General features: G+C 35.4%; 1 protein-coding gene and 2 long non-coding RNA genes across 10 annotated transcripts; all 3 read right to left on the bottom strand.

The window, feature by feature from the left end:
• Positions 1-764: 764 nt before the first annotated feature.
• LOC113540816 (uncharacterized) lies at positions 765-26,573 on the bottom strand. Of its 8 annotated transcripts, none has more exons than XM_053229583.1 (8): positions 26,391-26,568; positions 25,809-26,132; positions 25,296-25,727; positions 25,128-25,160; positions 23,018-23,110; positions 22,908-22,932; positions 1,275-1,321; positions 765-953 (listed from the first exon to the last, which is right to left on the bottom strand). In XM_053229583.1, the coding sequence occupies exons 1-8, from the start codon at positions 26,440-26,442 to the stop codon at positions 838-840; spliced, it is 1,122 nt and encodes a 373-aa protein (XP_053085558.1). In that variant the 5' UTR covers positions 26,443-26,568; the 3' UTR covers positions 765-837. The 8 variants fall into 8 exon arrangements, with proteins under 8 accessions (XP_053085558.1, XP_053085559.1, XP_053085560.1 ...); XM_053229581.1 differs by lacking the exons at positions 765-953; positions 1,275-1,321 and adding exons at positions 20,675-22,438; positions 22,760-22,806 and having other exon boundaries at positions 26,391-26,563; XM_053229582.1 differs by lacking the exons at positions 765-953; positions 1,275-1,321 and adding exons at positions 20,676-22,438; positions 22,760-22,803 and having other exon boundaries at positions 26,391-26,563.
• Positions 6,956-7,604, bottom strand: LOC128317477 (uncharacterized). Its single transcript, XR_008301000.1, has 3 exons — positions 7,304-7,604; positions 7,201-7,225; positions 6,956-7,095 (listed from the first exon to the last, which is right to left on the bottom strand). It is a non-coding gene; the product is annotated as an uncharacterized LOC128317477 (long non-coding RNA).
• On the bottom strand, positions 8,722-10,611 carry LOC128317476 (uncharacterized). The gene is made up of 3 exons (XR_008300999.1): positions 10,512-10,611; positions 9,388-9,711; positions 8,722-9,307 (listed from the first exon to the last, which is right to left on the bottom strand). It is a non-coding gene; the product is annotated as an uncharacterized LOC128317476 (long non-coding RNA).
• Positions 26,574-27,818: the final 1,245 nt, after the last annotated feature.

The raw sequence follows: 27,818 nt of genomic DNA, 5'->3' as shown, positions 1-27,818 counted from the left end.
CAAGCTTTGATGCATTAGTCTTTATCTTTGGTGGTGCTTTTCTGCCTGTGAGCTGGCTCTGAAGTTTGGCAACTTGTTTTTTTAAATCAGTGACAACAGCATCACTGGATGGCTCATTTGACTCAGTTTTCTGTGTCTTTAGCTGAATGAGTTGACTCTGCAGCTCGGTGACTAGCTTTCTCATTTCAGTGATGTCATTCCCCACTGATGGGTTACTTTCAATTGAGCTGACAGCTAACACGTGTGTACTGGCTTTCTGCTTCACTGCGCCAAGGTGCTTCTTCTTACGAGATTCTTTTGCACTCTGCTTATCTTCTTCAACACGAAGCTGCAACAGTAACTCAGTGAAACGAGGGGGGTTGTCTCTCTTACGCTCAAGCTGGAGGTCAGCTATCAGTGGATTGTCCCAGCACCCACGACAGAATTGACGCAGAAATTCTGCTCAATATTTTTCTTATGTAATCACTATATGTTAATTTATGGCTATCTACACCTAGGTTACAATATCATTGTGTTCCATGATGGAGGGGGGTTAATCATATACAACAAGCTTAAAGAAATTAGTATAATCCGATTTTTAAATAAAATATACCATATTATGTCTTGGGGACTCAAATGGCACTGAATAATAGCAATAACCCATATATATATATATATATATATATATATGAGCTTCGAGTGCTAGACCAGATGGAAGACCACCAGATGAAAGAATACTTATAAGATCATTCTGGTGGATCACAGTGATCAAGTCACATGCATGTAAACACCTTCAAAAATCCTTTTTGGCATAAATGTTACAGTGTCCTCTCATGCCCCGGGTTCATACAAGTCATTCTATATCACATCTGAATAGACGTCTGTGGATTTTTCTTGGTCTTCCTGCTTTAAAGTATCCTGCTTGGATCTGAACTTAATCTCCTCTTCTCCACTCCCCACAGCATACGGAGAACCTGCATATAACATGAAGATTACACATTTAAAAAATTCAAATATAATCATTCATGTATCTTCAGCGCTTTATCCTGATCAGGATTGTCACTGGATCTGGAGATCTCTAATCTCAGAAACATTAAGTGCAAGTCAGGAATACACACCAGTCCATCATGCAGACACATTTGCACACTCATTCACACCTACAGCCAATTTAGCAGAGTCAATCCACCTACTGGCATGTTTCTGGAAGGTGGGAGGAAACCCAGTCGAACATCACCATGCTGCCTTTCAACAATGATTATGAAAAAAAGACAAGGCATAAAATTCTAAAGACTTACATTCCATATCAGCAGTTTCTTCCGTATCATCCCCATTTTGGTTTCTGCTGGTTGGAGAAAACATGATGAAGCAGGAATAAGTTACAACAGAGGTAATAGAAGAGGTCATGTTCACTCAAAACACATGGTTATGAATGCCATTGCTTACCTGTGTAGCTCTATTGCCTGAGATCCTGTAAAAAAAATTAATTTGGCTTTGTTAAGTATAGGTATTAGCATCTGATTAAATGGCTATGTAGTTTCACAAGATCCTTACCTGGTGAGATTTTAATCTTTTTCTAGATAAACCCCACAGTAACTAGGGCAAGAGCCAGTAATATGGGAATTGTAGCATATAAGGCGATGAAAACTGTGTATAAACATTAATTAAAACGTAGATACGGAGAAATGACTGAAGGCGCACACACACACACACAATTTTTTATGGAAAAATAGTCTACAACGTCATGCTGGGTTCTTAAATCTATTCCTTTCCATCCCCTAAATACACACACACACACACACACACACACACGTATAGCCAAATGCAGTTGAAACTCACCAGCGCTGTTTGCAGCTATTTCAGATGCTTTGTCTTTATGTACACTGACTGTAATATTATTTATGATCTTCCAGATTCCTTTTGTTTTATTATTTGTGTGCATTTGTAAGGCACAAAGATACTGTCCAGCATCTGACTCTGTTACATTACTGATCCTGATGTTATGGATGTTTCTGCCTTCGTTTTGGTTTGAGATCCTGGAAAGCAGTTCTTCTTGCACATTGCAGTGGTGATTGTACTTTATTAGCAGTAAGGTCAAAATCATAAGAATACACACAGTTACTGTTCTTTTCAATGGTCTTGATCCAGTACACGACAAAATCCCTGCTGTTATATTCTTCTGTAAAGATGACACTGCAGTTTAAAAGTATTTCTTCACCTTCAGTTAGCTCGACTGAAGATCTTTCCTCAGACTTGGTTGTCACTGAAGGAAAAACAGTTTTGCTGATTATTCTGAAAAACAGAATTGTCTTGGGAAAATACAGAAAGTAAAAACGTACTCACTTTCTTCATTTGCAGTAGCGACTATGTATGAGGTGACAGTGTTGGGAGACGGTTTGAATGGAAACAAGAAACCAGAATCCAGAGCAGTAACACATCGAAAAAATCCACTGCTTGCTATTAGCGGACATTTTTCACCAACTTTGTCTGAATGTTTATTTGAGCAGGGCTTCAGGGTATTATTAAGTTTGAGTGGTTCACCATGAACACACTCCACTGTGCAAGTCACATCAATGCTGTTGTCAGACTCTGTGCTTATTTGCCATGTGTTGGTTCTGCAAAACAATTTTACTTCTTCCTTTGCTGTATAAATGAATTCAGTATGTCCTTAGGGAAGAGGAAAAGGCCTTAGTGTGAAGAGCTTGGTCATTCAGCAAGTACTTTTGTACTAAAAGTATTTCATTAATAACATTTCACTAATGTCACTTGGCCAGCATCAGTGTCACAGATTTTTTTTTTTTCAGAGAAGAGAATTTTATATTTTTTCACCAATAATAACATATCACATATCATGCAATTTTAAAGTCAACCATATACAGTACCCCATAAATGCCTAAGCAAATCACATCTATAATGTCAAATAAAAATATTAGATTTTTTCAGGAAGCCAATAAAACTGAACTTACTGAAGACATGCAGTAAATTAGGTTTTAGCAATTTGGGCAAGTTGTAATATATAAATAACTTGTAATATATCATTGTAATCAACACACTTTCACTGTTAAAAGAAAAATGAGGCGAATATCATTTGGTGTGATGCAAATATCACATGTATGCTGCTTAAAATTCCAGCAGCCAGAGTGTAAAATGTCTTCTTGTGTCCCTGCTTTTCTAATGACAGAGTATCATTTATTTTAAGCACATTCCTAATATATATATATATATATATATATATATATATATATATATATATATATATACATACAGTACTTTGCAAAAGTCTTAGGCACATGCAAAGAAATGCTTCAGAACAAAGATGCCTTCAGAAATAATGAAATTAAATGTTTCTACATTTAAAAAATACTATAAAGAGCAGGAAACAGTAATAAATGAAACAAAGTCAATATTTGGTGTGACGACCCTTTGCTTTAAAAAAATTACTAGTCTCAGGTACAGTTTGTGCAGTTTTATAAGGAAATGAGCTGTAAATTTTACTGAGCATCTTGCAGAAGCAGTCACAGTTCTTCTGGAGACTTTGACTGTCGCACTTGTTTCTTATTTTTGCAGCAAAACCCAGCAGCCTTCATTACATAATATCCTGCTTTCTTTACTGACATACAAACATTTTACTGTAACATTTAATTTTGTGCTGGAAAACTAATGTTTGGAAATCTAAAATGATTTTGTACTAACTCCATAATGTAGAATTCATAAAATAAAAATCTATAAAAAAGTTTGTACTAAAAAATAAAGTGCCTAAGACTTTTGCACAGTACTGTACATCTCATAGTGTCGTCATGTTAACCCACAATAACGTTAATAAACAAAAGAAAATGTAGAAAATCACTCACCATGGCTCCTACTGAGGAAAAAACCAGAAGGGCAAAACACTGCAACACCATTATTATACCTTTTTCCAGTGATCAAAATAAATAAATAATTAAATAATAAAAATAAAAATGAAAAAATAAAAAAGCAAAGACAGAAGTGAGTAATGTTGGAAATGTTTCAGCTTTTCCCCATGAACAACATCTTGCAGTAAATACCTCGAAGATTGTAAGATGTTTTAAGCAACTGATCAGAAATTAAAGTGACAAACAGTCACACATATCCATTTTAGTGACTGATGTCACAACTTGTGGGTTTTCTTGTTACTAGACACATAGTCTCTGCTTGTGTGTATGTGTGTGTGAGAAAGAAAGAGAGAGAGAGAGAGAGAATTCATGATCCAGAATGCTGATGTGGGAACTATGAGCGAAGGCGTTAGAGGGAAGTGAATTTAAGACTTCAAAAGTGTTCAAGTGCTTCGAGTGAAACATTACGACAGCAGAACCCTACATGTTTGTCTGACTGCTGATACTTGGGATTCACAGAGATTTAGTGTAATCATGGCACACCACCTCTGGCCCTCAGTAGAGGACAGAAGGTAAATTCACAGTGTGAGTGAGATTTAACAAAAAATAAATTTAATAAAACAGTATTGTGCACATCTCTAGTTGAGATCAATTAACTCGAGTAATGTAAAGTTTGTGCCAGAGTTCAAACACCATGCTGACATTTCTACCACTGGCTCTTTCTTTTTTTTAGTGAGCATTTTCTAGTATTTCTCTGGAAAATAGTGTTTGCAAATACAAATGACGTCATTGCGTTAGTTTTATAATATTTACACATACCTGAAGATACCTGTAGCAGTATAAAGTTGTGTTTATATCTTGTAGCTAGCTATAGTATGTTCCTGATTGTGTGAAACCCTCTCTGAGCAGTTTTCCTTGTCAGTCTGGCAAACCTCTGAAGAACATGATATGAGCAGATCTCTGTAAAAATGATATGAGACGTGAGGCCTAAGTATTATTAGAAAGATAACAGTGTTTATATAAAATGTTGTTGGTTTTTAATTGTGCTAATTTGGCATGTGCTACTCTTGCAAACTTCTTTTGCTGTATAAATGAATTCAGTATGCCCTTATGGAAGAGAAAAAGATTTGTGTAAGGAGATGATTTAGGCAATAGTTTTGAACTTCTGTCAGTATGACAGACACTTACATATGACAAAATAATTACTACAACACCACCATTATTTGTAAATATGTATTATATGTAAATAAAAAGACGAGTTTTACATTGAAGCACAAAATCAACACGCCACAGTGCTAAATAACATGTTCTGTAATAAATTCATATATCTCCATAAGCCTATTTTTCAGGATAAAGTTTTATGAGAATTTTTTTGGTGTATGACAAGAATTTTCATCAGTTATTATGTGTGTGTGTGTGTGTGTGTGTGTGTGTGTGTGAGAGAGAGAGAGAGAGAGACAGAGACAGAGAGACAGTGTACATGCTCCAGAATGCTGATGTGGGAAATGATGTGAGCAGCAGCTGATGTTCGAGTGCTTCGAGTGAAACGTTACTACAGCAGTTTGTCTGAATGCTGGTTCTGGTGATTCCCAGAGATTTGGTGCAGTCGTGGCACAACACCTCTGGCCCAGAGTAGTGGACAGAATGCTTTTCACCTCATCTCATTATTCCTTTGCTTTTCCAAGTCAGTAACATCAATAAAGCAATTTCATGTAACAACTATACAGCTGTGTTTCATTCATTCATTCATTCATTCATTCATCTAAAGTCTCGTATCCTGAACAGGGTCAGGGTGCATCTGGAGCCTATCAGGGACTCTTTGGCTGAGGAATGCACCCTGGATGGGAAAACAGTCTGTTGCAGGGCATCGCGCGCACACACACACACACACACACACACACACACACACACACACTCATTCACACCTACAGGCAATATAGCAGGTATGGAAACATAGAAAGCGCACCTCCTTCATGCAGTGGAGACAGTGACGGTTCTAGACCATTTGACCTGGTGGGTCCAGGCTGGGGCCAGTGGCTCTGTTAGAGGGGTCAGTTACTTTCTACCTTATTGTTCTCCAACACTAAGCTGTCTGACTCAGTGCATTGTGGGTATTAAGAGGCAAAAGTGAATGTTCTATATCATTCAACATTTTATTTATGCAGTTTTGTTTTTCAGTTACATTTTCACTGTATTCTACATTTTTTCATGTTTTATACAAGAAGTTCAAAAATGTTCACCATTCAAGGCCTTTGCTCTTGTTATTTATTCCATTTTTTTTTCAGTTTTATATTGAATTTTTGTTAAATCAACTGTATTCTATGGTTTTTATGCTTTCTTGCAAACATACAAACAAATTCATCCAGGTTCAATGACTTTGTCGGCTTGACTCAATACTTAGTACACCAAATTGCTCAGTCTTTCATCTGCCATAGTGGACCTGAGAGAGGTCTTCACTAACTCTAGTGCAGAAGAACTCCACTCACAAGAAGTACTACTAATTGGGATTGAAACAGCGACTTTGCACAGTTTGAAGGACTCAGAAAACTTCTTTATAAGGCTCAGTGAATGATGTCAGCTCTCTTACTAGAACTGTGTACTAGTCAGCGCTGCACTGTACCTTACTGTGCCTATTGTCCTTGTTTTGGTAGTCATTGTACTGTTTTGTGCTGTATACACACGTCTGCACATGCACTTTATGTAAAAAGTATGTAGTCTCTTGTAGTTTTGTGTTGTTCTGTGTTGTTTTACGTAGCACCATGGTCCTGGAGGAAGCGTGTTTCGTTTCACTGTGTACTGACAAGCTGTATGAAATGACAATAAAGCCACGTGACGACTTGACACTAGAAGGGTGTTAGCACACTAGTGTGTATTTTCCTTTGTAAAATTCTCACTGTTTGAGTCATACATTCTAGCAGATGACCACACTGAAAATAATTAAATAAAGTGTTCAGTGAGTGGATATACATATTGTAAGGATTATATAAGGGTTATATTCTAAGCATAAGGATGTTAAACTGAACAGAGCTGATTCAAAGATTTAACTCAGACACGTAAATTAACTGGATGTAAACTTTATTACAAAAGGTTAAAGTTACAAAAGTTACAAAAACAGCGAACAGCGACACTTTTCCATGTGTTACACCAAAAGAACCTTGGACATGAATAAAGATAAATGCACTATATGGCCAAAAGTTTGTGGACACCTGTGCTGCTCTCATGCCTCAAAGTTCATATCAGGAGTTTCATTGTTCACTGTTGCATTCTGCAAAGGGAAGAAACATAAATATCACAGGAATTAGGACAACAGAGACATTAATGGAGGTCATGTTCATTTAAACCAAATATAATTATGAATGCAGTAGCCTACATTTGCAGTTCCATGGCCTGAGATCCTGTAAAAAAAAACAATTAATTAGCCTATGTACAGAACATAGTGATTTTAACATATTATTATATAAGAAGACACTTACTTGGTGAAGTTTTAAACTTTTTCCGTAAATATACCACGATAACAGTTATCGGAACACCCAGTATTATTGGCAGTGTAACACATAAGCGGATGAGAGACTCAACATCTGTGTAAAAACAATTAAATATTGTTAGGGAAAAATAGTCTACAACAACATGCTGGGCTCTTATGCTGATTTCTTTCCATCCCCTAAACACACATACACATACACACACACACACACACACACATAGCCAAATGCAGTTGAAACTCACCAGCACTGTTTCCAGCTATATATATATATATATACAGTTGCAGTCAAAAGTTTACATCCCCCTTTCAGAATCTGCAAAATGTTTATTATTTTACCATGTTATTGTTTTTTTAGTGCTGACCTGAATAAGATATTTCACATAAAAGATGTTTACATATAGTCCACAAGAGAAAATAATTTTATAAAAATAAAAATAAAGTTGAATTTATCAAAATGACCCCGTTCAAAAGTTTTCATCCCCTTGATTCTTAATGTGTGAAAGAGCCGGGGGGTGAAAACTTTTGAACAGAATGGAGATGTGTACATTTTTCTTATTTTGTCTAAATATCGTATTTTTTCAATTAGTACTGCCCTTCAGAGGCTACAGGTTAAATTTACCCTGATCTTCAAATTCAAAAAGTTTTCACCCCCTGGCTCTTAATGCATGTTTTTTCCTTCTTGAGCATCAGTGAGCGTTTGAACCTTCTGTAATAGTTGCATATGAGTCCCTCAGTTGTCCTCAGTGTGAAAAGATGGATCTCAAAATCATACAGTCATTGTTGGAAAGGGTTCAAATACACAAAAAATGCTGGAAAACCAAAGAATTTGTGGGACCTGAAAGATTTTTCTGAAGAACAGCAGGCAGTTTAACTGTTCAGGACAAACAAGGGACTCTTGAACAACTATCACTAAACAAAAAAACACAGCTGTGGATCATTCAGGTAACAACACAGTATTAAGAATCAAGGGGATGTAAACTTTTGAATGGGGTCATTTTTATAAATTCAACTATTATTTTCTCTTGTGGACTATATGTAAACATCTTTTATGTGAAATATCTTATTCAGGTAAGCAATAAATAAACAATAACATGCATTTTGTATGATCCCTCTTATTTTGGTAAAATAATAAACATTTTGCAGATTCTGAAAGGGGGATGTAAACTTTTGACCTCAACTGTATATATACTGTATATATACATTATATATATATATATAATGTATATATATATATGTATATATATATATATATATATATATATATATATATATATATATATATATATATATATATATACACACACACACACACACACAAACCAAATTCTTTGGTTTTCCAGCATTTTTTGTGTATTTGATGTAATATCATGTGCAGTTGAAACTCACTAGTACTGTTTTTGTCTCCATAAGATTCGTCATCTGTGTAAAAACAGTTAAATATCATTAGGGAAAAATAGTCTACAACAACATGCTGGGTTCTTATGTCGATCTCTTTCCATCCCCTAAATACACACACACACACACACACACACACGTATAGCCAAATGTAGTTGAAACTCACCAGTGCTGTTTGCAGCTATTTCAGATGCTTTGTCTTTATGTACACTGACTGTAATATTATTTATGATCTTCCACATTCCTTTTGTTTTATCTTTTGTGTGCATTTGTAAGGCACAAAGATATTGTCCAGCATCTGACTCTGTTACGTTACTGATCCTGATGTTATGGATGTTTCTGTTCTGTCCTTCATTTTGGTTTGAGATCCTGGAAAGCAGTTCTTCTTGCACATTGCAGTGGTGATTGTACTTTATACCAGTATCGGTGTCAAAATCATAAGAATACACACAGTTACTGTTCTTTTCAATGGTCTTGATCCAGTACAGGACAAAATTCCTGTAGTTATATTCTTCTGTAAAGATGACACTGCAGTTTAAAAGTATTTCTTCACCTTCAGTTAGCTCGACTGAAGATCTTTCCTCAGACTTGGTTGTCACTGAAGGAAAAACAGTTTTGCTGATTATTCTGAAAAACAGAATTGTCTTGAGAAAATACAGAAAGTAAAAACATACTCACTTTCTTCATTTGCAGTAGCGACTATGTATGAGGTGACAGTGTTGGGAGACGGTTTGAATGGAAACAAGAAACCAGAATCCAGAGCAGTAACACATCGAAAAAATCCACTGCTTGCTATTAGCGGACATTTTTCACCAACTTTGTCTGAATGTTTATTTGAGCAGGATTTCAGGTTATTATTAAGTTTGAGTGGTTCACCATGAACACACTCCACTGTGCAATTCACATCAATGCTGTTGTCAGACTCTGTGCTTATTTGCCATGTGTTGGTTCTGCAAAACAATTTTACTTCTTCCTTTGCTGTATAAATGAATTCAGTATGTCCTTAGGGAAGAGGAAAAGGCCTTAGTGTGAAGAGCTTCATCATTCAGCAAGTACTTTTGTACTAAAAGTATTTCATTAATAACATTTCACTAATGTCACTTGGCCAGCATCAGTGTAACAGATTTTTCTTATTTTTTTTTTTTTTTTTTTTGAGAACAGAATTTTATATTTTTTCACCAATAATAACATATCACATATCATGCAATTTCAACCATATACAGTACCAAGTAACTGCCTCAGCAAATCACATCTATAATGTCACTAATTAAAATATCAGATTATTTTCAGGAAGCCAATAAAACTGAACTTACTGAAGACATGCAGTAAATTAGGTTTTAGCAATTTGGGCAAGTTGTAATATATAAACAATTTGTAATATATCATTGTAATCAACACACTTTCACTGTTAAAAGAAAAATGAGGTGACTATTTGTGCAGTTATATAAGGATCTAGCAGAACCAGTCACAGTTCTTCTGGAGACTTTGACTGTCGCATTTGCTTCTTATTTTTGCAGCGAAACCCAGCAGTCTTCATTACATAATATCCTGCTTTCTTTACTGACATACAAACATTTTACTGTAACATTTAATTTTGTGCTGGAAAACTAATGTTTGGAAATCTAAAATGATTTTGTACTGACTCCATAATGTAGAATTCATAAAATAAAAATCTATAACAAAGTTTGTACTAAAAAAATAAGGTACCTAAGACTTTTGCACAGTACTGTACATCTCATAGTGTCATCATGTTAACCCATAATAACGTTAATAAACAAAAGAAAATGTAGAAAATCACTCACCATGGCTCCTACTGAGGAAAAAAACCAGAAGGGCAAAACACTGCAACACCATTATTACACCTTTTTCCACTGACCAAAAAAAAAAAAACCAAAGACAGAAGTGAGTAATGTTGGAAATGTTTCAGCTTTTCCCCATGAAAACGTATAGAATTAGACTGAATTAAGCAGCAAACAGAATCTTGGCTCTTGGAGTAAATACCTTGAAGACGTTGTAAGACTTTTTAAGCAACTGATCAGAAAATAAAGTGACAAACAGTCACACATATCCAGTTTAGTGACTGATGTAACAACTTGTGGGTTTTCTTGTTACTAGACACATAGTCTCTGCTTGTGTGTATGTGTGTGTGTGTGTGTGTGTGTGTGTGTGTGAGAGAGAGAGAGAGAGAGAGAGAGAGAGAGAAAGAGAGACCATTTGACCTGGTGGGTCCAGGCTGGGGCCAGTGGCTCTGTTAGAGGGGTCAGTTACTTTCTACCTTATTGTTCTCCAACACTAAGCTGTCTGACTCAGTGCATTGTGGGTAGTAAGAGGCAAAAGTGAATGTTCTATATCATTCAACATTTTATTTATGCAGTTTTGTTTTTCAGTTACATTTTCACTGTATTCTACATTTTTTCATGTTTTATACAAGAAGTTCAAAAATGATCACCATTCAAGGCCTTTGCTATTCATCTTTTTCAGTTTTATATTGAATTTTTGTTAAATCAACTGTATTCTATGGTTTTTATGCTTTCTTGCAGACAGATCAACAAATTCATCCAGGTTCAATGACTTTGTCGGCTTGACTCAATACTTAATACACCAAATTGCTCAGTCTTTCATCTGCCATAGTGGACCTGAGAGAGGTCTTCACTAACTCTAGTGCAGAAAAACTCCACTCACAAGAAGTAGTACTAATTGGGATTGAAACAGCGACTTTGCACAGTTTGAAGGACTCAGAAAACTTCTTTATAAGGCTCAATGAATGATGTCAGCTCTCTTACTAGAACTGTGTACTAGTCAGCGCTGCACTGTACCTTACTGTGCCTATTGTCCTTGTTTTGGTAGTCATTGTACTGTTTTGTGCTGTATACACATGTCTGCACATGCACTTTATGTAAAAAGTATGTAGTCTCTTGTAGTTTTGTGTTGTTCTGTGTTGTTTTACGTAGCACCATGGTCCTGGAGGAAGCGTGTTTCGTTTCACTGTGTACTGACAAGCTGTATATGGTTGAAATGACAATAAAGCCACGTGATGACTTGACACTAGAAGGGTGTTAGCACATCAGTGTGTATTTTCCTTTGTAAAATTCTCAGTGTTTGAGTCATACATTCTAGCAGATGACCACACTGAAAATAATTAAATGAAGTGTTCAGTGAGTGGATATACATATTGTAAAGGTTATATAAGGGTTATATTCTAAGCATAAGGATGTTAAACTGAACAGAGCTGATTCAAAGATTTAACTCAGACACGTAAATTAACTGGATGTAAACTTTATTACAAAAGGTTAAAGTTACAAAAGTTACAAAAACAGCGACACTTTTCCATGTGTTACACCAAAAGAACCTTGGACATGAATAAAGATAAATACACTATATGGCCAAAAGTTTGTGGACACCTGTGCTGCTCTCATGCCTCAAAGTTCATATCAGGAGTTTCATTGTTCACTGTTGCATTCTGCAAAGGGAAGAAACATAAATATCACAGGAATTAGGACAACAGAGACATTAATGGAGGTCATGTTCATTTAAACCAAATATAATTATGAATGCAGTAGCCTACATTTGCAGTTCCATGGCCTGAGATCCTGTAAAAAAAATAACAATTATATTAGCCTATGTACAGAACATAGTGATTTTAACATATTATTATATAAGAAGACACTTACTTGGTGAAGTTTTAAACTTTTTCCGTAAATATACCACGATAACAGTTATCGGAACACCCAGTATTATTGGCAGTGTAACACATAAGCGGATGAGAGACTCAACATCTGTGTAAAAACAATTAAATATTGTTAGGGAAAAATAGTCTACAACAACATGCTGGGCTCTTATGCTGATTTCTTTCCATCCCCTAAACACACATACACATACACACACACACACACACATAGCCAAATGCAGTTGAAACTGTTTCCAGCTATTTATATATATATAGTATATATAAAGTTTACATCCCCCTTTCAGAATCTGCAAAATGTTTATTATTTTACCATGTTATTGTTTATTTAGTGCTGACCTGAATAAGATGTTTACATATAGTCCACAAGAGAAAATAATAGCTGAATTTATCAAAATGACCCTGTTCAAAAGTTTACATCCCCTTGATTCTTAATGTGTGAAAGAGCCAGGGGGTGATAACTTTTGAACAGAATGTAGATGTGTACATTTTTCTTATTTTGCCTAAATATCGTATTTTTTCAATTAGTACTGCCCTTCAGAGGCTACAGGTTAAATTTACCCTGATCTTCAAATTCAAAAAGTTTTCACCCCCCGGCTCTTAATGCATGTTTTTTCCTTCTTGAGCATCAGTGTGCGTTTGAACCTTCTGTAATAGTTGCATATGAGTCCCTCAGTTGTCCTCAGTGTGAAAAGATGGATCTCAAAATCATACAGTCATTGTTGGAAAGGGTTCAAATACACAAAAAATGCTGGAAAACCAAAGAATTTGTGGGACCTGAAGGATTTTTCTGAAGAACAGCAGGCAGTTTAACTGTTCAGGACAAACAAGGGACTCTTGAACAACTATCACTAAACAAAAAAACACAGCTGTGGATCATTCAGGTAACAACACAGTATTAAGAATCAAGGGGATGTAAACTTTTGAACGGGGTCATTTTTATAAATTCAACTATTATTTTCTCTTGTGGACTATATGTAAACATCTTTTATGTGAAATATCTTATTCAGGTCAGCACTAAATAAACAATAACATGCATTTTGTATGATCCCTCTTATTTTGGTAAAATAATAAACATTTTGCAGATACTGAAAGGGGGATGTAAACTTTTGACCTCAACTGTATATATACTGTATATATATATACATATATATATATATATATATATATATATATATATATATATATATATGTATGAAACTCACTAGTACTGCTTTTGTCTCCATAAGATTCGTCATCTGTGTAAAAACAATTAAATATCATTAGGAAAAAATAGTCTACAACAACATGCTGGGTTCTTATGTCGATCTCTTTCCATCCCCTAAATACACACACACACACACACACACACACACACACACACACACACACGTATAGCCAAATGCAGTTGAAACTCACCAGCGCTGTTTGCAGCTATTTCAGATGCTTTGTCTTTATGTACACTGACTGTAATATTATTTATGATCTTCCACATTCCTTTTGTTTTATCATTTGTGTGCATTTGTAAGGCACAAAGATATTGTCCAGCATCTGACTCTGTTACGTTACTGATCCTGATGTTATGGATGTTTCTGTTCTGTCCTTCAGTTTGGTTTGAGATCCTGGAAAGCAGTTCTTCTTGCACATTGCAGTGGTGATTGTACTTTATAGCAATATGGGTGTCAAATTCATAAGAATACACACAGTTACTGTTCTTTTCAATGGTCTTGATCCAGTACACGACAAAATCCCTGCTGTTATATTCTTCTGTAAAGATGACACTGCAGTTTAAAAGTATTTCTTCACCTACAGTTAGCTCGACTGAAGATCTTTCCTCAGACTTGGTTGTCACTGAAGGAAAAACAGTTTTGCTGATTATTCTGAAAAACAGAATTGTCTTTGAGAAAATACAGAAAGTAAAAACGTACTCACTTTCTTCATTTGCAGTAGCGACTATGTATGAGGTGACAGTGTTGGGAGACGGTTTGAATGGAAACAAGAAACCAGAATCCAGAGCAGTAACACATCGAAAAAATCCACTGCTCGCTATTAGCGGACATTTTTCACCAACTTTGTCTGAATGTTTATTTGAGCAGGACTTCAGGGTATTATTAAGTTTGAGTGGTTCACCATGAACACACTCCACTGTGCAATTCACATCAATGATGTGGTCAGACTTTGTGCTTATTTGCCATGTGTTGGTTCTGCAAAACAATTTTACTTCTTCCTTTGCTGTATAAATGAATTCAGTATGTCCTTAGGGAAGAGGAAAAGGCCTTAGTGTGAAGAGCTTCATCATTCAGCAAGTACTTTTGTACTAAAAGTATTTCATTAATAACATTTCAATAATGTCACTTGGCCAGCATCAGTGTAACAGATTTTTCTTATTTATTTATTTTTTTTTTTGAGAACAGAATTTTATATTTTTTCACCAATAATAACATATCACATATCATGCAATTTCAACCATATACAGTACCAAGTAACTGCCTCAGCAAATCATATCTATAATGTCACTAATTAAAATATCAGATTATTTTCAGGAAGCCAATAAAACTGAACTTACTGAAGACATGCAGTAAATTAGGTTTTAGCATTTTGGGCAAGTTGTAATATATAAACAATTTGTAATATATCATTGTAATCAACACACTTTCACTGTTAAAAGAAAAATGAGGTGACTATTTGTGCAGTTATATAAGGATCTAGCAGAAGCAGTCACAGTTCTTCTGGAGACTTTGACTGTCGCATTTGCTTCTTATTTTTGCAGCGAAACCCAGCAGCCTTCATTACATAATATCCTGCTTTCTTTACTGACATACAAACATTTTACTGTAACATTTAATTTTGTGGTGGAAAACTAATGTTTGGAAATCTAAAATGATTTTGTACTAACTCCATAATGTAGAATTCATAAAATAAAAATCTATAACAAAGTTTGTACTAAAAAAATAAGGTGCCTAAGACTTTTGCACAGTACTGTACATCTCATAGTGTCGTCATGTTAACCCACAATAACGTTAATAAACAAAAGAAAATGTAGAAAATCACTCACCATGGCTCCTACTGAGGAAAAAAACCAGAAGGGCAAAACACTGCAACACCATTATTACACCTTTTTCCACTGATCAAAATAAATAAATAATTAAATAATAAAAATAAAAATGAAAAAATTAAAAAGCAAAGACAGAAGTGAGTAATGTTGTTTCAGCTTTTCCCCATGAAAACGTATAGAATTAAACTGAATTAAGCAGCTTGCAGTAAATACCTTAAAGACGTTGTAAGACTTTTTAAGCAATTGATCAGAAAATAAAGTGACAAACAGTCACACATATCCAGTTTAGTGGTGGATGTCACAACTTGTGGGTTTTCTTGTTACTACACAAATAGTCTCTGCTTGTGTGTATGTGTGTGTGTGAGAAAGAAAGAAAGAGAGAGAGAGAGAGAGAGAGAGAGAGAGAGAGAGTACATGATCCAGAATGCTGATGTGGGAACTATGAGTGATGGCGTTAGAGGGAAGTGAATTTAAGACTTCAAAAGTGTTCAAGTGCTTCAAGTGAAACACTACGACTTTTATTTTTTATTTTTTTTACAGTAAAGTTCTGGCAAACATAACTGCCAGTTTTTACCATAAATGTAACAGATTTTTTTGACACTGTAGAATAAATTGTTTTGAATAAACTGAAGTTTGGGGCTTATGATGGAGGCCTCAGGTGGGTTAATGGTAGACCACAGTGATCTTGTGCTGAAAACTTTTCTAGTGTTGCCTTCCAGTGACTCTGGTAGCTTTTGCTTTATCGAATGTCAATAACATGTTAACAACACTGTTATATAAATATATATATTGCTACTTATTAAAAAATAGAACATTGTTCTGGCTTAGACAGAAGATTTAAAACCATTAAATTTTACCCAAATTCAGGTTAAAAATTCAAAATTTCCCCATTTTGTACATTTAAAATAACAAAGACAAAGAATGTGACAGTGTTTTTAAATTAAAAAAGAACCCATAATATAGAGCAGTAACACATTTTAAACATCCAGTCTTCCCCCTCTACAAAGTTGATCAGAGAGGAATGGGAGCGAGAGACTGGAATTGGAATCTCTCAGGAGATTTGGCAGAGTGGCTTGGAGGATATTGATAAGCAATCGGTCAACACTAGATTATGCCTCATTCAATTTAAGGTCCTACATAGATTCCACTTCTCTAAAAAGAAATTACATAGGACTTTCCCCAGTGTCACTCCTATTTGTGATAAGTGCAAATCAGAGAATGCTGATTTAGCTCATAGTTTTATATTCTGTCATAAAATACAGGGATTCTGGTGTGAGGTTTTTAAAGTGCTTTCACATGTCCTGAATGTAAACTTGGATCCAGACCCAGTGCTCATCATATTAGGACATTCTAGTTATACATATTCAATGAACAGCGCTCAACAGAAATTCCTTACATATTGTTTGATAACAGCCAAGAAACTATTATTACTGTTCTGGGAAAAGGTTAATCCTCCTGCTGCCAAACTATGGCTTGAGGAACTGATATCTACTCTGCACTTGGAGCGAATCAGATATCTTTTAAAAGGCAACATTGGACAGTTTCACAAGATTTGGGACCCTTTCTTCTGTTACCTCAAGAGGAATTCTATTCCTTAATGCAGTGTATTGTAACTTAAAAGTTGTTTTGAATGTCACTGTATTTTATATTAACAGGCTGGGGAAGGAGTGTTACATTTAATATGTGTTTTTTTTGTTTGTTTGTTTGTTTTTTTTGGAAGTTTTTGTGCATATAAGAAAATTAATACTGGAACTTGTGATTATTGGAAGGTTATTCGATGACTGAATAAAAAACTTACTTGACAAAAAAAACATCCAGTCTTTACTGTCCACTGGCATTATTTATTGACAGATTTATTTGTGCAGAAATCTAGACTATCATAATTATAATCAAGTTTCAGCAGTTAAATCAGAACACATTTTTTCCTGTACAGTTTAAATAAATAGTCTTGCTAAACTCTGCTGTGCTAATTTGGGGTTTGTTGCTTTCGTGGACTTACTTTACTCAATAAATGAATTCAGTATGCCCTTATGGCAGAGAAAAAGATTTTTGTAAGGAAATGGCCTAACTTATTAACACTATATACAACACTCTTGCTCCAATAACGTAAGATATTATCATTTTTATTGTATTGTACTGTGGCAAGTCAGGGCGGGGTTTAGAGGGCATCTGGGGGAATGAGCAAGTGAACGTGGCACAACGTGGCACTCACTCATTTGTAAATGCTTATTTAATATTCTTTTTCTTGCTCTCTCCCTCTCAGTCAGTGAGGCCGATGTGAGTGTGACAGCAGAGCTGAACTGAACTGAACAGTGTGGTTGTAAAGTGACCAATTTCCTGTTTGACTCCTTGTGGTTGTTGCCTTGTTTCCGGTGCAGGGGCACAGACAAAACATAACACTCTCCAGTCATCTCACCCTGAGTCCCCTGTGTCCTTGAGCGGTGAAGTGTTTGTTCATTCCTCTACACTCCCATTAAACCACGCCCCTTCCTGCCAGCACTGCTAAATCAAATGTTCTGTAATAAATTCATATTTTTCCATAGGCTGTTTTTAAAATAAATATTTATGAGAAATTTTTAAGAGCAGTATTACAAGATTATTCATTATTTTCATAAAAGCAGAACTTCCCCTGTGCTCTAGACGCAGTTTGCCCTCATGTCAACATATCAGGAGCTTCTTCTACGTGTTGGGTTCTGAAGAGAAAATCAATACCACATGAATTACATTTCACAAGCAGGTTTATGATCTACCTATATATTTTCAATGATATTCATTCAGGGGACTGTGAGAGCCATTCCAAAAACTTCAGCTTGCATTTTTTTTGAAGTAGTTCTTATTGAATAGTGAATTTTGAGGTATGTTTTGCACTGTTGTAGAAGCTAATCTCTTTTCAGCTTCAGTTTCTTGACTGACTGCATCACATTTTCTTGCAGAATTTTCTAGATCTGAAATTTATTGGAATCCATTCTACCATCTACCTGTGCAATGTTTCCTATGCCACTGGCTGCCACACAACCCTAAAGCATAGTAGATCGATCTGTATGCTTAACAGTTGGCAAGGTCACACTCTTTTTTTCTCCAAAAACTCCTTGGGTGATTGTCGCCAAAGAGGTAAATTTTTACTCCATCAGTCAATAGCACTTGTTTCCAGTTCCTCTGGCTTATCTAGATATTGTTTTGCATGCATCAGATGCTCACATCTGTGATGAGGTCACGGTTAAGGTTTTCTTCTGATGACTCTTCCATGCAGATCATTTTTGTGGAAGTAATGCTGCACAGTAGAACAGTGCACCACCACTCCTGTGTAAGCTGAATCTTCCTGAAGGTTCTTAGTGTCATATGGGGGTTTTGCTTTGCCTTTCTGTCCAAAATGTGGACAGTTCTATCTGAGAGTTTTCCTGGTCTTCCAACTCTTGCCTTGACTTTCAAAGTTCCCCTTAACTGCCATTTTAATTACATTTTAGACAATAGAAATGGTAAGCTTTTAGGATATGTTTTTAAAGCCTTCCCCTGCCTTGTAGGCATCAAGAAGCTTCATTTTCAGATCCTCAGCCAGCTGCTTTGAAGAGCCTATGGCTATTGTGTGTCAGCCGAAGGTCTGAGTCAATTAACAAGTTAATTTCTTAATGAGTTCTTAGACTTTACAACTGCACTTACCAAAATTACTATTTTGTTCTTATTAAATTCATCAAATTTAAAGTAACTGTGCATTAGCATTATTTTTAAATTGTTTGCTGTAGAGCTTGTGTTTACTTCTTTTCACTTCAAAAATCAATCCAATATGTAATTTCGCCAGGGTGCCCAAACTTTTGCATACATACAGCTGTATATAAAACATCATTTCTAAACCATAATAACATTAATAAACAAAAGAAAATGTAAAAGTCACTCACCATGGCAATCACTGAGGCAGAAGAGGAAGAAGACCAGAAGGGTGAAACATTGCAACGCTATTATTAGACTTTCTGCACTGAGCAAAAAAAAAAAAGAAAAAAACAGAAGTGAGTAATGTTGAAAATGTTTCAGATTTTCTCTGTGAAAAGATCTTGAATTACAAAGAATTAAGAAGTGTGGTGAACAACATCTTGGCTCCTGCAGTAAATACCCTTTAGAGCAATTGATCGGAAAATAAAGGCAACAAACACACAGTTTAGTAGTGGATGTCACAACTTGTGGGCTTCTTGTTAATAGTTTCATAGACTCTGTGTGTGTTTGTGTGTGAGTTTGTGAGTGTACATGCTCCAGGCCACTGATGTGAACACAATTGTGTGAACAGAATCATTACAGTGCAGTGAATGTAAGATATCATAAGAGTATTCGATGAGGCCTCTTGGTCGTGATATCATAAGCAGCATCCTACATGTTTGTCTGCTGGTACTTCACAGAGATTCACAGAGATCTGGTGCAGTCATGGCACACCACCTCTACCGGCACTACTGGATGTACTCATTCATTCATTCTTTCATTTATATATTTATTGATCTGTTTTTATTAATATTTAGTGATTGATTTATGAATCCTGATCAGGATTGCAGTGGATGCAGAGACTATCCCAAGAAACTTTGGGTGAGGCAGGGATACACCCTGCACCATGCACACATACACACATTCAAACACTGATGCACACCTACAGGTAACTTGGCAGGGGCAGATACAGGCTGTCTAAGGGGCAGGGGCAAAAAAAATTAAAGAGGTATCTCCTACATGCAGTGAGGGGAAAAAAACAGGGGTATCTGGGGCATTAACTTGTACAGAGGCACTCTAGAAGGCACATTTTCTCATTTTATTTATTGCATGCAGGGCAACCAGTAGGGCACTGCGTCTTGTTTTCAACACCAGAAGGGCACCTCATCATGTTACCTCACTCATCACAGCATCACATATTCTCCACTGGAAGGGCATTCTAGAGTATATTTCATCATGATTTCTCACAAGTAGCAGTAACCCTAAAGGCCATTTTGTCACTTTTTTTCCATTTGAAGGACAGTCATTCTCAGTTATCACATTAGCTTAATTGACTAATTGACATGGCAATATGATATCAGAACATTTTTTCCTTCTGTCATGTAAAATCAAAATGCTATTTTAACATCAGTTATCTATCTAGCTTCACAGAATCCTGGGAGTTTTTGATGACCTGACTTTTTCAGTCTTCAGTGTTTTTCTGTTATTCCTCCATGTTACGACTTCCTAATTGGCTGCTGTTGTTGAAATTAGCATCTAGGAATGTAGGAAGTCAACACAAAGAATAAATTAATAAAAAAAAAGAATTAAAGATGTTTTTAGAATTGGGGAGGCTGTCTGTTACTAAAGGAATGAGATGTGTGGAGTAATGAATCAAACAGAAACCAGAAAATGCTTATCAGGAAAACTTTAGTGAGGAATTGTGTCCATCAAAACAATCGGTTGCTTTGCATATTTACAGTGATGATAGAACGTCAAAGAGTAAGGGAGATGATATTTACAAATTATATACATAAAAAAAAAACTCCACCGTGTGAGACGTGAGCGGAGCTGAAAGCAAAGAAATTATTGAAACAAAACACATACTAACTCCAACCAAATCAACACTATTCTAAACAAAGAAAAAGAAAACAAAACGAATCTAACTACGCTCACTAACAAAACATAAATACAAGCATTAGCTCCCGCTCCTATCCTAGTGTTTTTATACAAGCAATATTCTACATGTTGCTTTATGTAGGTCACGTGACATACTATCCTTGTCTCAACACGATGAGTCAAGAGATAAATTCAACCACCAACTCTTAAAGAGAGAAAGGGAATCAAATCACAGCTTAATCGGGCAAACAGCCAGAGTCAAGTCAGAGGCAGGTAATTACAACATGTAAAGTAAGGGATCGATCAGAAATAACTCAAAGTAAGCTAACAAATCACAATTGCAACAACTCGGGAAGGATGGACAGCGTGACAATCAAACAAGAGCTATCAGGAAAAACGCGCCCTCCTCTTGCGTCATTTCCGCGTCCTTATAGTACACTGAGGGTCCCTGATTGGTTCAGAGAGGTGGGTGTCGTCATCATGTTAACAGGGAAGATCGACTGGTCGGTTGTCCAATCCCAGGATCTAAAGGTGGTAATGGTCGAAACAAGGGATAGAAAAAAAACAAACCTCCCACAATATTACGGGACGTAACACTCCAGGAACAAGAAAACAGTTTTGTGGTGACTTTTCACCACAAGCATGACCCCTTTCTTAGATCCCGTTCACTCTCACACAAGAACCACATTGTAGTCTACGCACAATTCATTGTAACACCATATTAATTTTATTGCTTTTATAGACATTAACATTATACATTTATAGCTTATTAACAGAAGAGGAATGCAGAAATTCTCTTTCAGACCACAGCAACATATACAGTATACATACACATACACATTCTACATATATTATTCATAAACATAAATATCACACAGCAATGATATTTACATCACTGAGGGATGAGAATCAAATGAGTGAAACGTTCTCATAATGTAAAAAAAAACAAAAAAACAGCACAATTCTGGAACAGTGGACAATCCAGAAATCAATGGCAATGCATACAGTACATCACTAGAAAAATCTTAAAATATGAAAGATATAGTATATATATATATAAAATAAGATGGAAGACCACCAGATGAAAGAATACTTATAAGATCATTCTGGTGGATCACAGTGATCTTATGCCTAAAACTTCTGTACTGACTTTTGCTTGCTAAACTGTAATCCACACATGCTATCAACATCAAAACCATTTTCACTTCAGTAAAATGTGTTCAGTTTTAGGCCAGTAAAGAAAAAAGTCACATGTATGTAAATACCTTCAAAAATCCTTTTTGGCATAAATGTTACAGTGTCCTCTCACGCCCCGGGTTCATACAAGTCATTCTCCTTCACAACTGAATAGATGTCTGTGGACTTTTCTTGGGCTTCCTGCTTTAAAGTATCCTGCTTGGATCTGAACTTAATCTCCTCTTCTCCACTCCCCACAGCATACGGAGAACCTGCATATAACATGAAGATTACACATTTAAAAAATTCAAATGTGATCATTCATGCATCTTCAGGGCTTTATCCTGATCAGGGTTGTCACTGGATCTGGAGATCTCTAATCTCAGAAACATTAAGTGCAAGTCAGGAATACACACCAGTCCATCACGCAGACACATTTGCACACCCATTCACACCTACAGCCAATTTAGCAGAGTCAATCCACCTACTGGCATGTTTCTGGGAGGTGGGAGGAAACCCAGTCGAACGTCACCATGCTGCCTTTCAACAATGATTATGAAAAAAAGACGAGGCATAAAATTCTAAAGACTTACATTCCATATCAGCAGTGTCTTCCGTATCATCCCCATTTTGGTTTCTGCTGGTTGGAGAAAACATGATGAAGCAGGAATAAGTTACAACAGAGGTAATAGAAGAGGTCATGTTCACTCAAAACACATGGTTATGAATGCCATTGCTTACCTTTGTAGCTCTACTGCCTGAGATCCTGTAAAGAAAAAAAAATGTTGGCGTTGTTAAGTATAGGTATTAGCATCTGATTAAATGGCTTTGTAGTTTCACAAGATTCTTACCTGGTGAGGTTTTAATCTTTTTCCAGATAAACCCCACAGTAACTAGGGCAAGAGCCAGTAATATGGGAATTGTAGCATATAAGGCCGTGGAATCTGTGTATAAACATTAATTAAAATGTAGGTAGGCAGAAATGACTGAAGGCACACACACACACACACACACACTATGTTTTATGGAAAAATAGTCTACAACATGTTCTTAAATCTATTTCTTTTGAACCCCTAAACATATATATATATATATATATATATATATATATATATATATATATATATATATCAGTGGCGTGTGGTGGTGTATTAAAATGAGGAGGCAGTATGTATATATACATATATATATATATATATATATATATATATATATATATATATATATATATATAAACATTACATAAAAAAGAGACAACAAATATAATTCTATTTTGTATTTTATTTTTTTTATTATTATTTAATATTCTTAATACTAATTATACATTTCATAGTGTTTTTATGCATTTTTACATTTATTCCAAAATAATAACTAAAGTAACAATTATTGCAGTAACAATTTCAACAATATTTTGGAAACACTTTACAATAAGGTTTCATTAGTTAACGTTAGTTAACTACTTTAGTTAACATGAACTAAGAATGAACAATACTTCTACAGCATTTATTAATCTTATTTAATATTATTTTCAACATTTACTAATGCATTATTAAAATCAAACGTGTCTGTTAACATTAGTTAATGCACTGTGAACTAACATGAACTAACAATGAACAACTGTATTTTATTAACTAACGTTAACAAAGATTCATAAATACTGTAATAAATGTTCATTGTTTGTTCATGTTAGTTAACACATTAACTAATGTTAACAAATGACACCTTATTGTAAAGTGTTACTAATATTATTTTATTTGTGAACTGATGTTCAGCTATTCTTTTTAATAGTCAACTTATTTCCGGGTCATCGTCATAAAAGCTCTGTAAACACAAACACAGACACGAAGATATATCTTTCATTTCATCAAGCTGAATGCTCACTAAAAACTAACAGTCATCACGTTTTCAGGCCATATCAAGTTTTCATTTTTGATGTGACACAAAGCAGTGATATCTAAGCGGGTCAGTTGTTTACTTACTTTATAATTAGTCAGTAACGTCATCATTTTGTCCATTCAGGCCGAGAGCTCGCACGAAAACAAGAGGCGGGATTTATCGAACGAACCTATCACATCCAATCATAACTGATCACATCCAATCATAACCAATCATATCCAATCATAACCTATCACATCCAATCATAACCGATCACATCCAATCATAACCAATCATATCCAATCATAATCTATCACATCCAATCATAACCGATCACATCCAATCATAACCAATCATATCCAATCATAATCTATCACATCCAATCATAATGTATCATATCCAATCATAACCGATCACATCCAATCATAAAAGATCATATCCAATCATAACCTATCACATCCAATCATAATCTATCACATCCAATCATAATCTATCACATCCAATCATAATCTATCATATCCAATCATAACCGATCACATCCAATCATAAAAGATCATATCCAATCATAACCTATCACATCCAATCATAATCTATCACAACCAATCATAACCGATCACATCCAATCATAACCGATCATATCCAATCATAACCGATCATATCCAATCATAGCGCGATGGAGGCGTTGCCTCCTCTCACGTGACTTTCATTCTCAGTGACCCCCCACTAAACCCACGGCGCGTTATGGGGTCTCTGTTATAAGTCAGTGGGCTGAGGGAAGACAAGCCTCCGCTGTAACTTTACCTGCGGGTGTCGCTGTTGGACAGCGTTACTTTATAAAAACGAGTGACTTTTTTTATACTTGTAATGTCATTTTTAGTAATATTTGCGTCGTTTTATTTTTGCAATATCGATTACTTTCTCATCCAATTTTTTGAGGAGACACTGCCTCCCTTGCCTCCTCAGAGGAAACGCCCCTGATATATATATATATATATATATATATATATATATATATATATATATATATATATATACACACACACACACACACACACAGATGTAATATCATATGCAGCTGAAACTCACTAGTACTGTTTTTGTCTCCATAAGATTCGTCATCTGTGTAAAAACAATTAAATATCATTAGGAAAAATAGTCTACAACAACATGCTGGGTTCTTATGTCTATCTCTTTCCATCCCCTAAATACACACACACACACACACACGTATAGCCAAATGTAGTTGAAACTCACCAGCGCTGTTTGCAGCTATTTCAGATGCTTTGTCTTTATGTACACTGACTGTAATATTATTTATGATCTTCCACATTCCTTTTGTTTTATCATTTGTGTGCATTTGTAAGGCACAAAGATATTGTCCAGCATCTGACTCTGTTACGTTTCTGATCCTGATGTTATGGATGTTTCTGTTCTGTCCTTCAGTTTGGTTTGAGATCCTGGAAAGCAGTTCTTCTTGCACATTGCAGTGGTGATTGTACTTTATAGCAGTATCGGTGTCAAAATCATAAGAATACACACAGTTACTGTTCTTTTCAATGGTCTTGATCCAGTACACGACAAAATCCCTGCTGTTATATTCTTCTGTAAAGATGACACTGCAGTTTAAAAGTATTTCTTCACCTACAGTTAGCTCGACTGAAGATCTTTCCTCAGACTTGGTTGTCACTGAAGGAAAAACAGTTTTGCTGATTATTCTGAAAAACAGAATTGTCTTTGAGAAAATACAGAAAGTAAAAACATACTCACTTTCTTCATTTGCAGTAGCGACTATGTATGAGGTGACAGTGTTGGGAGACGGTTTGAATGGAAACAAGAAACCAGAATCCAGAGCAGTAACACATCGAAAAAATCCACTGCTTGCTATTAGCGGACATTTTTCACCAACTTTGTCTGAATGTTTATTTGAGCAGGACTTCAGGTTATTATTAAGTTTGAGTGGTTCACCATGAACACACTCCACTGTGCAATTCACATCAATGCTGTTGTTAGACTCTGTGCTTATTTGCCATGTGTTGGTTCTGCAAAACAATTTTACTTCTTCCTTTGCTGTATAAATCAATTCAGTATGTCCTTAGGGAAGAGGAAAAAGATGTCATTAAAGTTTATTAGCATAACATGGTGATTAACATCAGTCTATATGTCTCAGACAAATTTAATTTCCCAAAATGTTTTAGAAAGAAAGATTTTCTTTAAAAAAATGACTCTCGTGCTAGAGTATGACTTGTCTATTTTATTTCAAATGATTATTAAAACTTGTACAAAAGAATATAACAATATCTAAAATAGGCTAATATGATAATACACAAAGAAAGTAAGAAATCCACTTACCAAGGCATTTACTAAGAAAAATAAGCAGGAGGATGAAACACTGCAACGCCATTACTACGCTTTACATTGTGTAGAAAAAAAAAAAACAGAAGTGAGAAATTTTGGAAATTTTGCAAGTTTTTTTATGGTCCCCAGAAGGCGGAAGTCATTGCATGTGAGTTTACTTGTTAACTGACTCATATATTCCATCTCACGCTGCAAGTGTGTGTGTGTGTGTGTGTGTGTGTGTGTGTGCATCCGTTCGTGGAGTGCATGTGTGTGCATGTGCGTGTGTGTGTATCTTGTGTGTTATGCTAACAGTAGTAATACAGATAAGTGAATTGGTGCTGTGGTGGAGCAGTTTTTACTTTATTAATTTTTGTAAATGGATACACTGCTTGACTATGACTTTAAAGAAGAATGAAATGATAGATTTTGACCAGCACATTGACAACTGAGTAGACTTCCTAACTCCCTTTTCCTCTCTGATGTGCACTTGTATATGCAACCACTGCTACTCCTGAGGTGAATGGTGTGACAAAGAAATCCATCAAATCCCCAGGTGTGGGTTGTATAGTATATACAGAGTCTCCTGTAACAGATCTAATTCTTTCTGGAACAAATAGTAACACAATTCCCTCTCACTTGATGGACAAAGAAGCCCATTTTAGGTCCGTTTTAGCAATCTGGTAGTCTATATGTGGTCTTATGTCAGTGGTTCAGCTGTAGAGATGGTGTGAGTACAGATTACAGTACATTTGTGTTCATTTGTGGTTCATTTTAAAAAAATTCATGTGATTCATGTGATTTGTGTCTTGTGAAAACAAAGTGGTGCCACTCTGCTTTATCTTTGCTTCATGGCTGAAGAGCTTGCTGTCCATGCATAGCTGCAATTTTATGTCATTTCACAGAGAAAAGGCTAATAGACACGTCGTAGCACATATATTTCCTGTATATTATTATTGAAATTTATGTAGTCTATGCATGTATTCTGTCTTTACCAACCACTTACAGTACATGAGCATCACAATTACCTCTGAGACAAGAAGCATGAGTTGGTTTCACTACAATTCTGTTTCTTAACCATTTTCAATTATATAATCCATAATTTATCGTTACAGCTGGGATCACAATTCTCAGAATCAGAATCAGAATCAGCTTTATTCGCCAAGTGTGCACGCAGACACACAAGGAATTTGTTGTGGTTTTCTTTAAGGTGCTCTTGGTACATACATACATATCTTACATGAGAACAAAAAACATTTAAATAATAAGACTTAACAATAAAAAAATAAAAATAAAAAATAATAATGTGTATGAATCTGGAACAGAAGATTTATGTACAGATTTGTGCATTAGTTACTCTATATACAGCTGTATAAATAAAGAGATATGCATATGTATTTACATAATACTTGAGAAATTACACAGAAATTCTGAAGAAATTCT

This window comes from Pangasianodon hypophthalmus, chromosome 25 (genome assembly GCF_027358585.1).
Source record: "Pangasianodon hypophthalmus isolate fPanHyp1 chromosome 25, fPanHyp1.pri, whole genome shotgun sequence".
NCBI lineage: Eukaryota > Metazoa > Chordata > Actinopteri > Siluriformes > Pangasiidae > Pangasianodon > Pangasianodon hypophthalmus.
The sequence above is the reverse complement of the archived record's forward strand: the minus strand, read 5'-3'. Positions and strand labels throughout refer to the sequence as shown.

Excerpts from the sequence above, each read along its gene's own strand:
- LOC113540816 (XM_053229581.1), bottom strand. The coding sequence starts at position 26,442 with ATGGCGTTGCAGTGTTTCATCCTCCTGCTTATTTTTCTTAGTAAATGC. Across the intron at positions 26,133-26,390 it reads TTTTCTTAGTAAATGCCTTG|GACATACTGAATTGATTTAT; the intron begins GTAAGTGGATTT and ends CTCTTCCCTAAG. Across the intron at positions 22,807-22,907 it reads CAGGCAGTAGAGCTACAAAG|CAGAAACCAAAATGGGGATG; the intron begins GTAAGCAATGGC and ends TTCTCCAACCAG.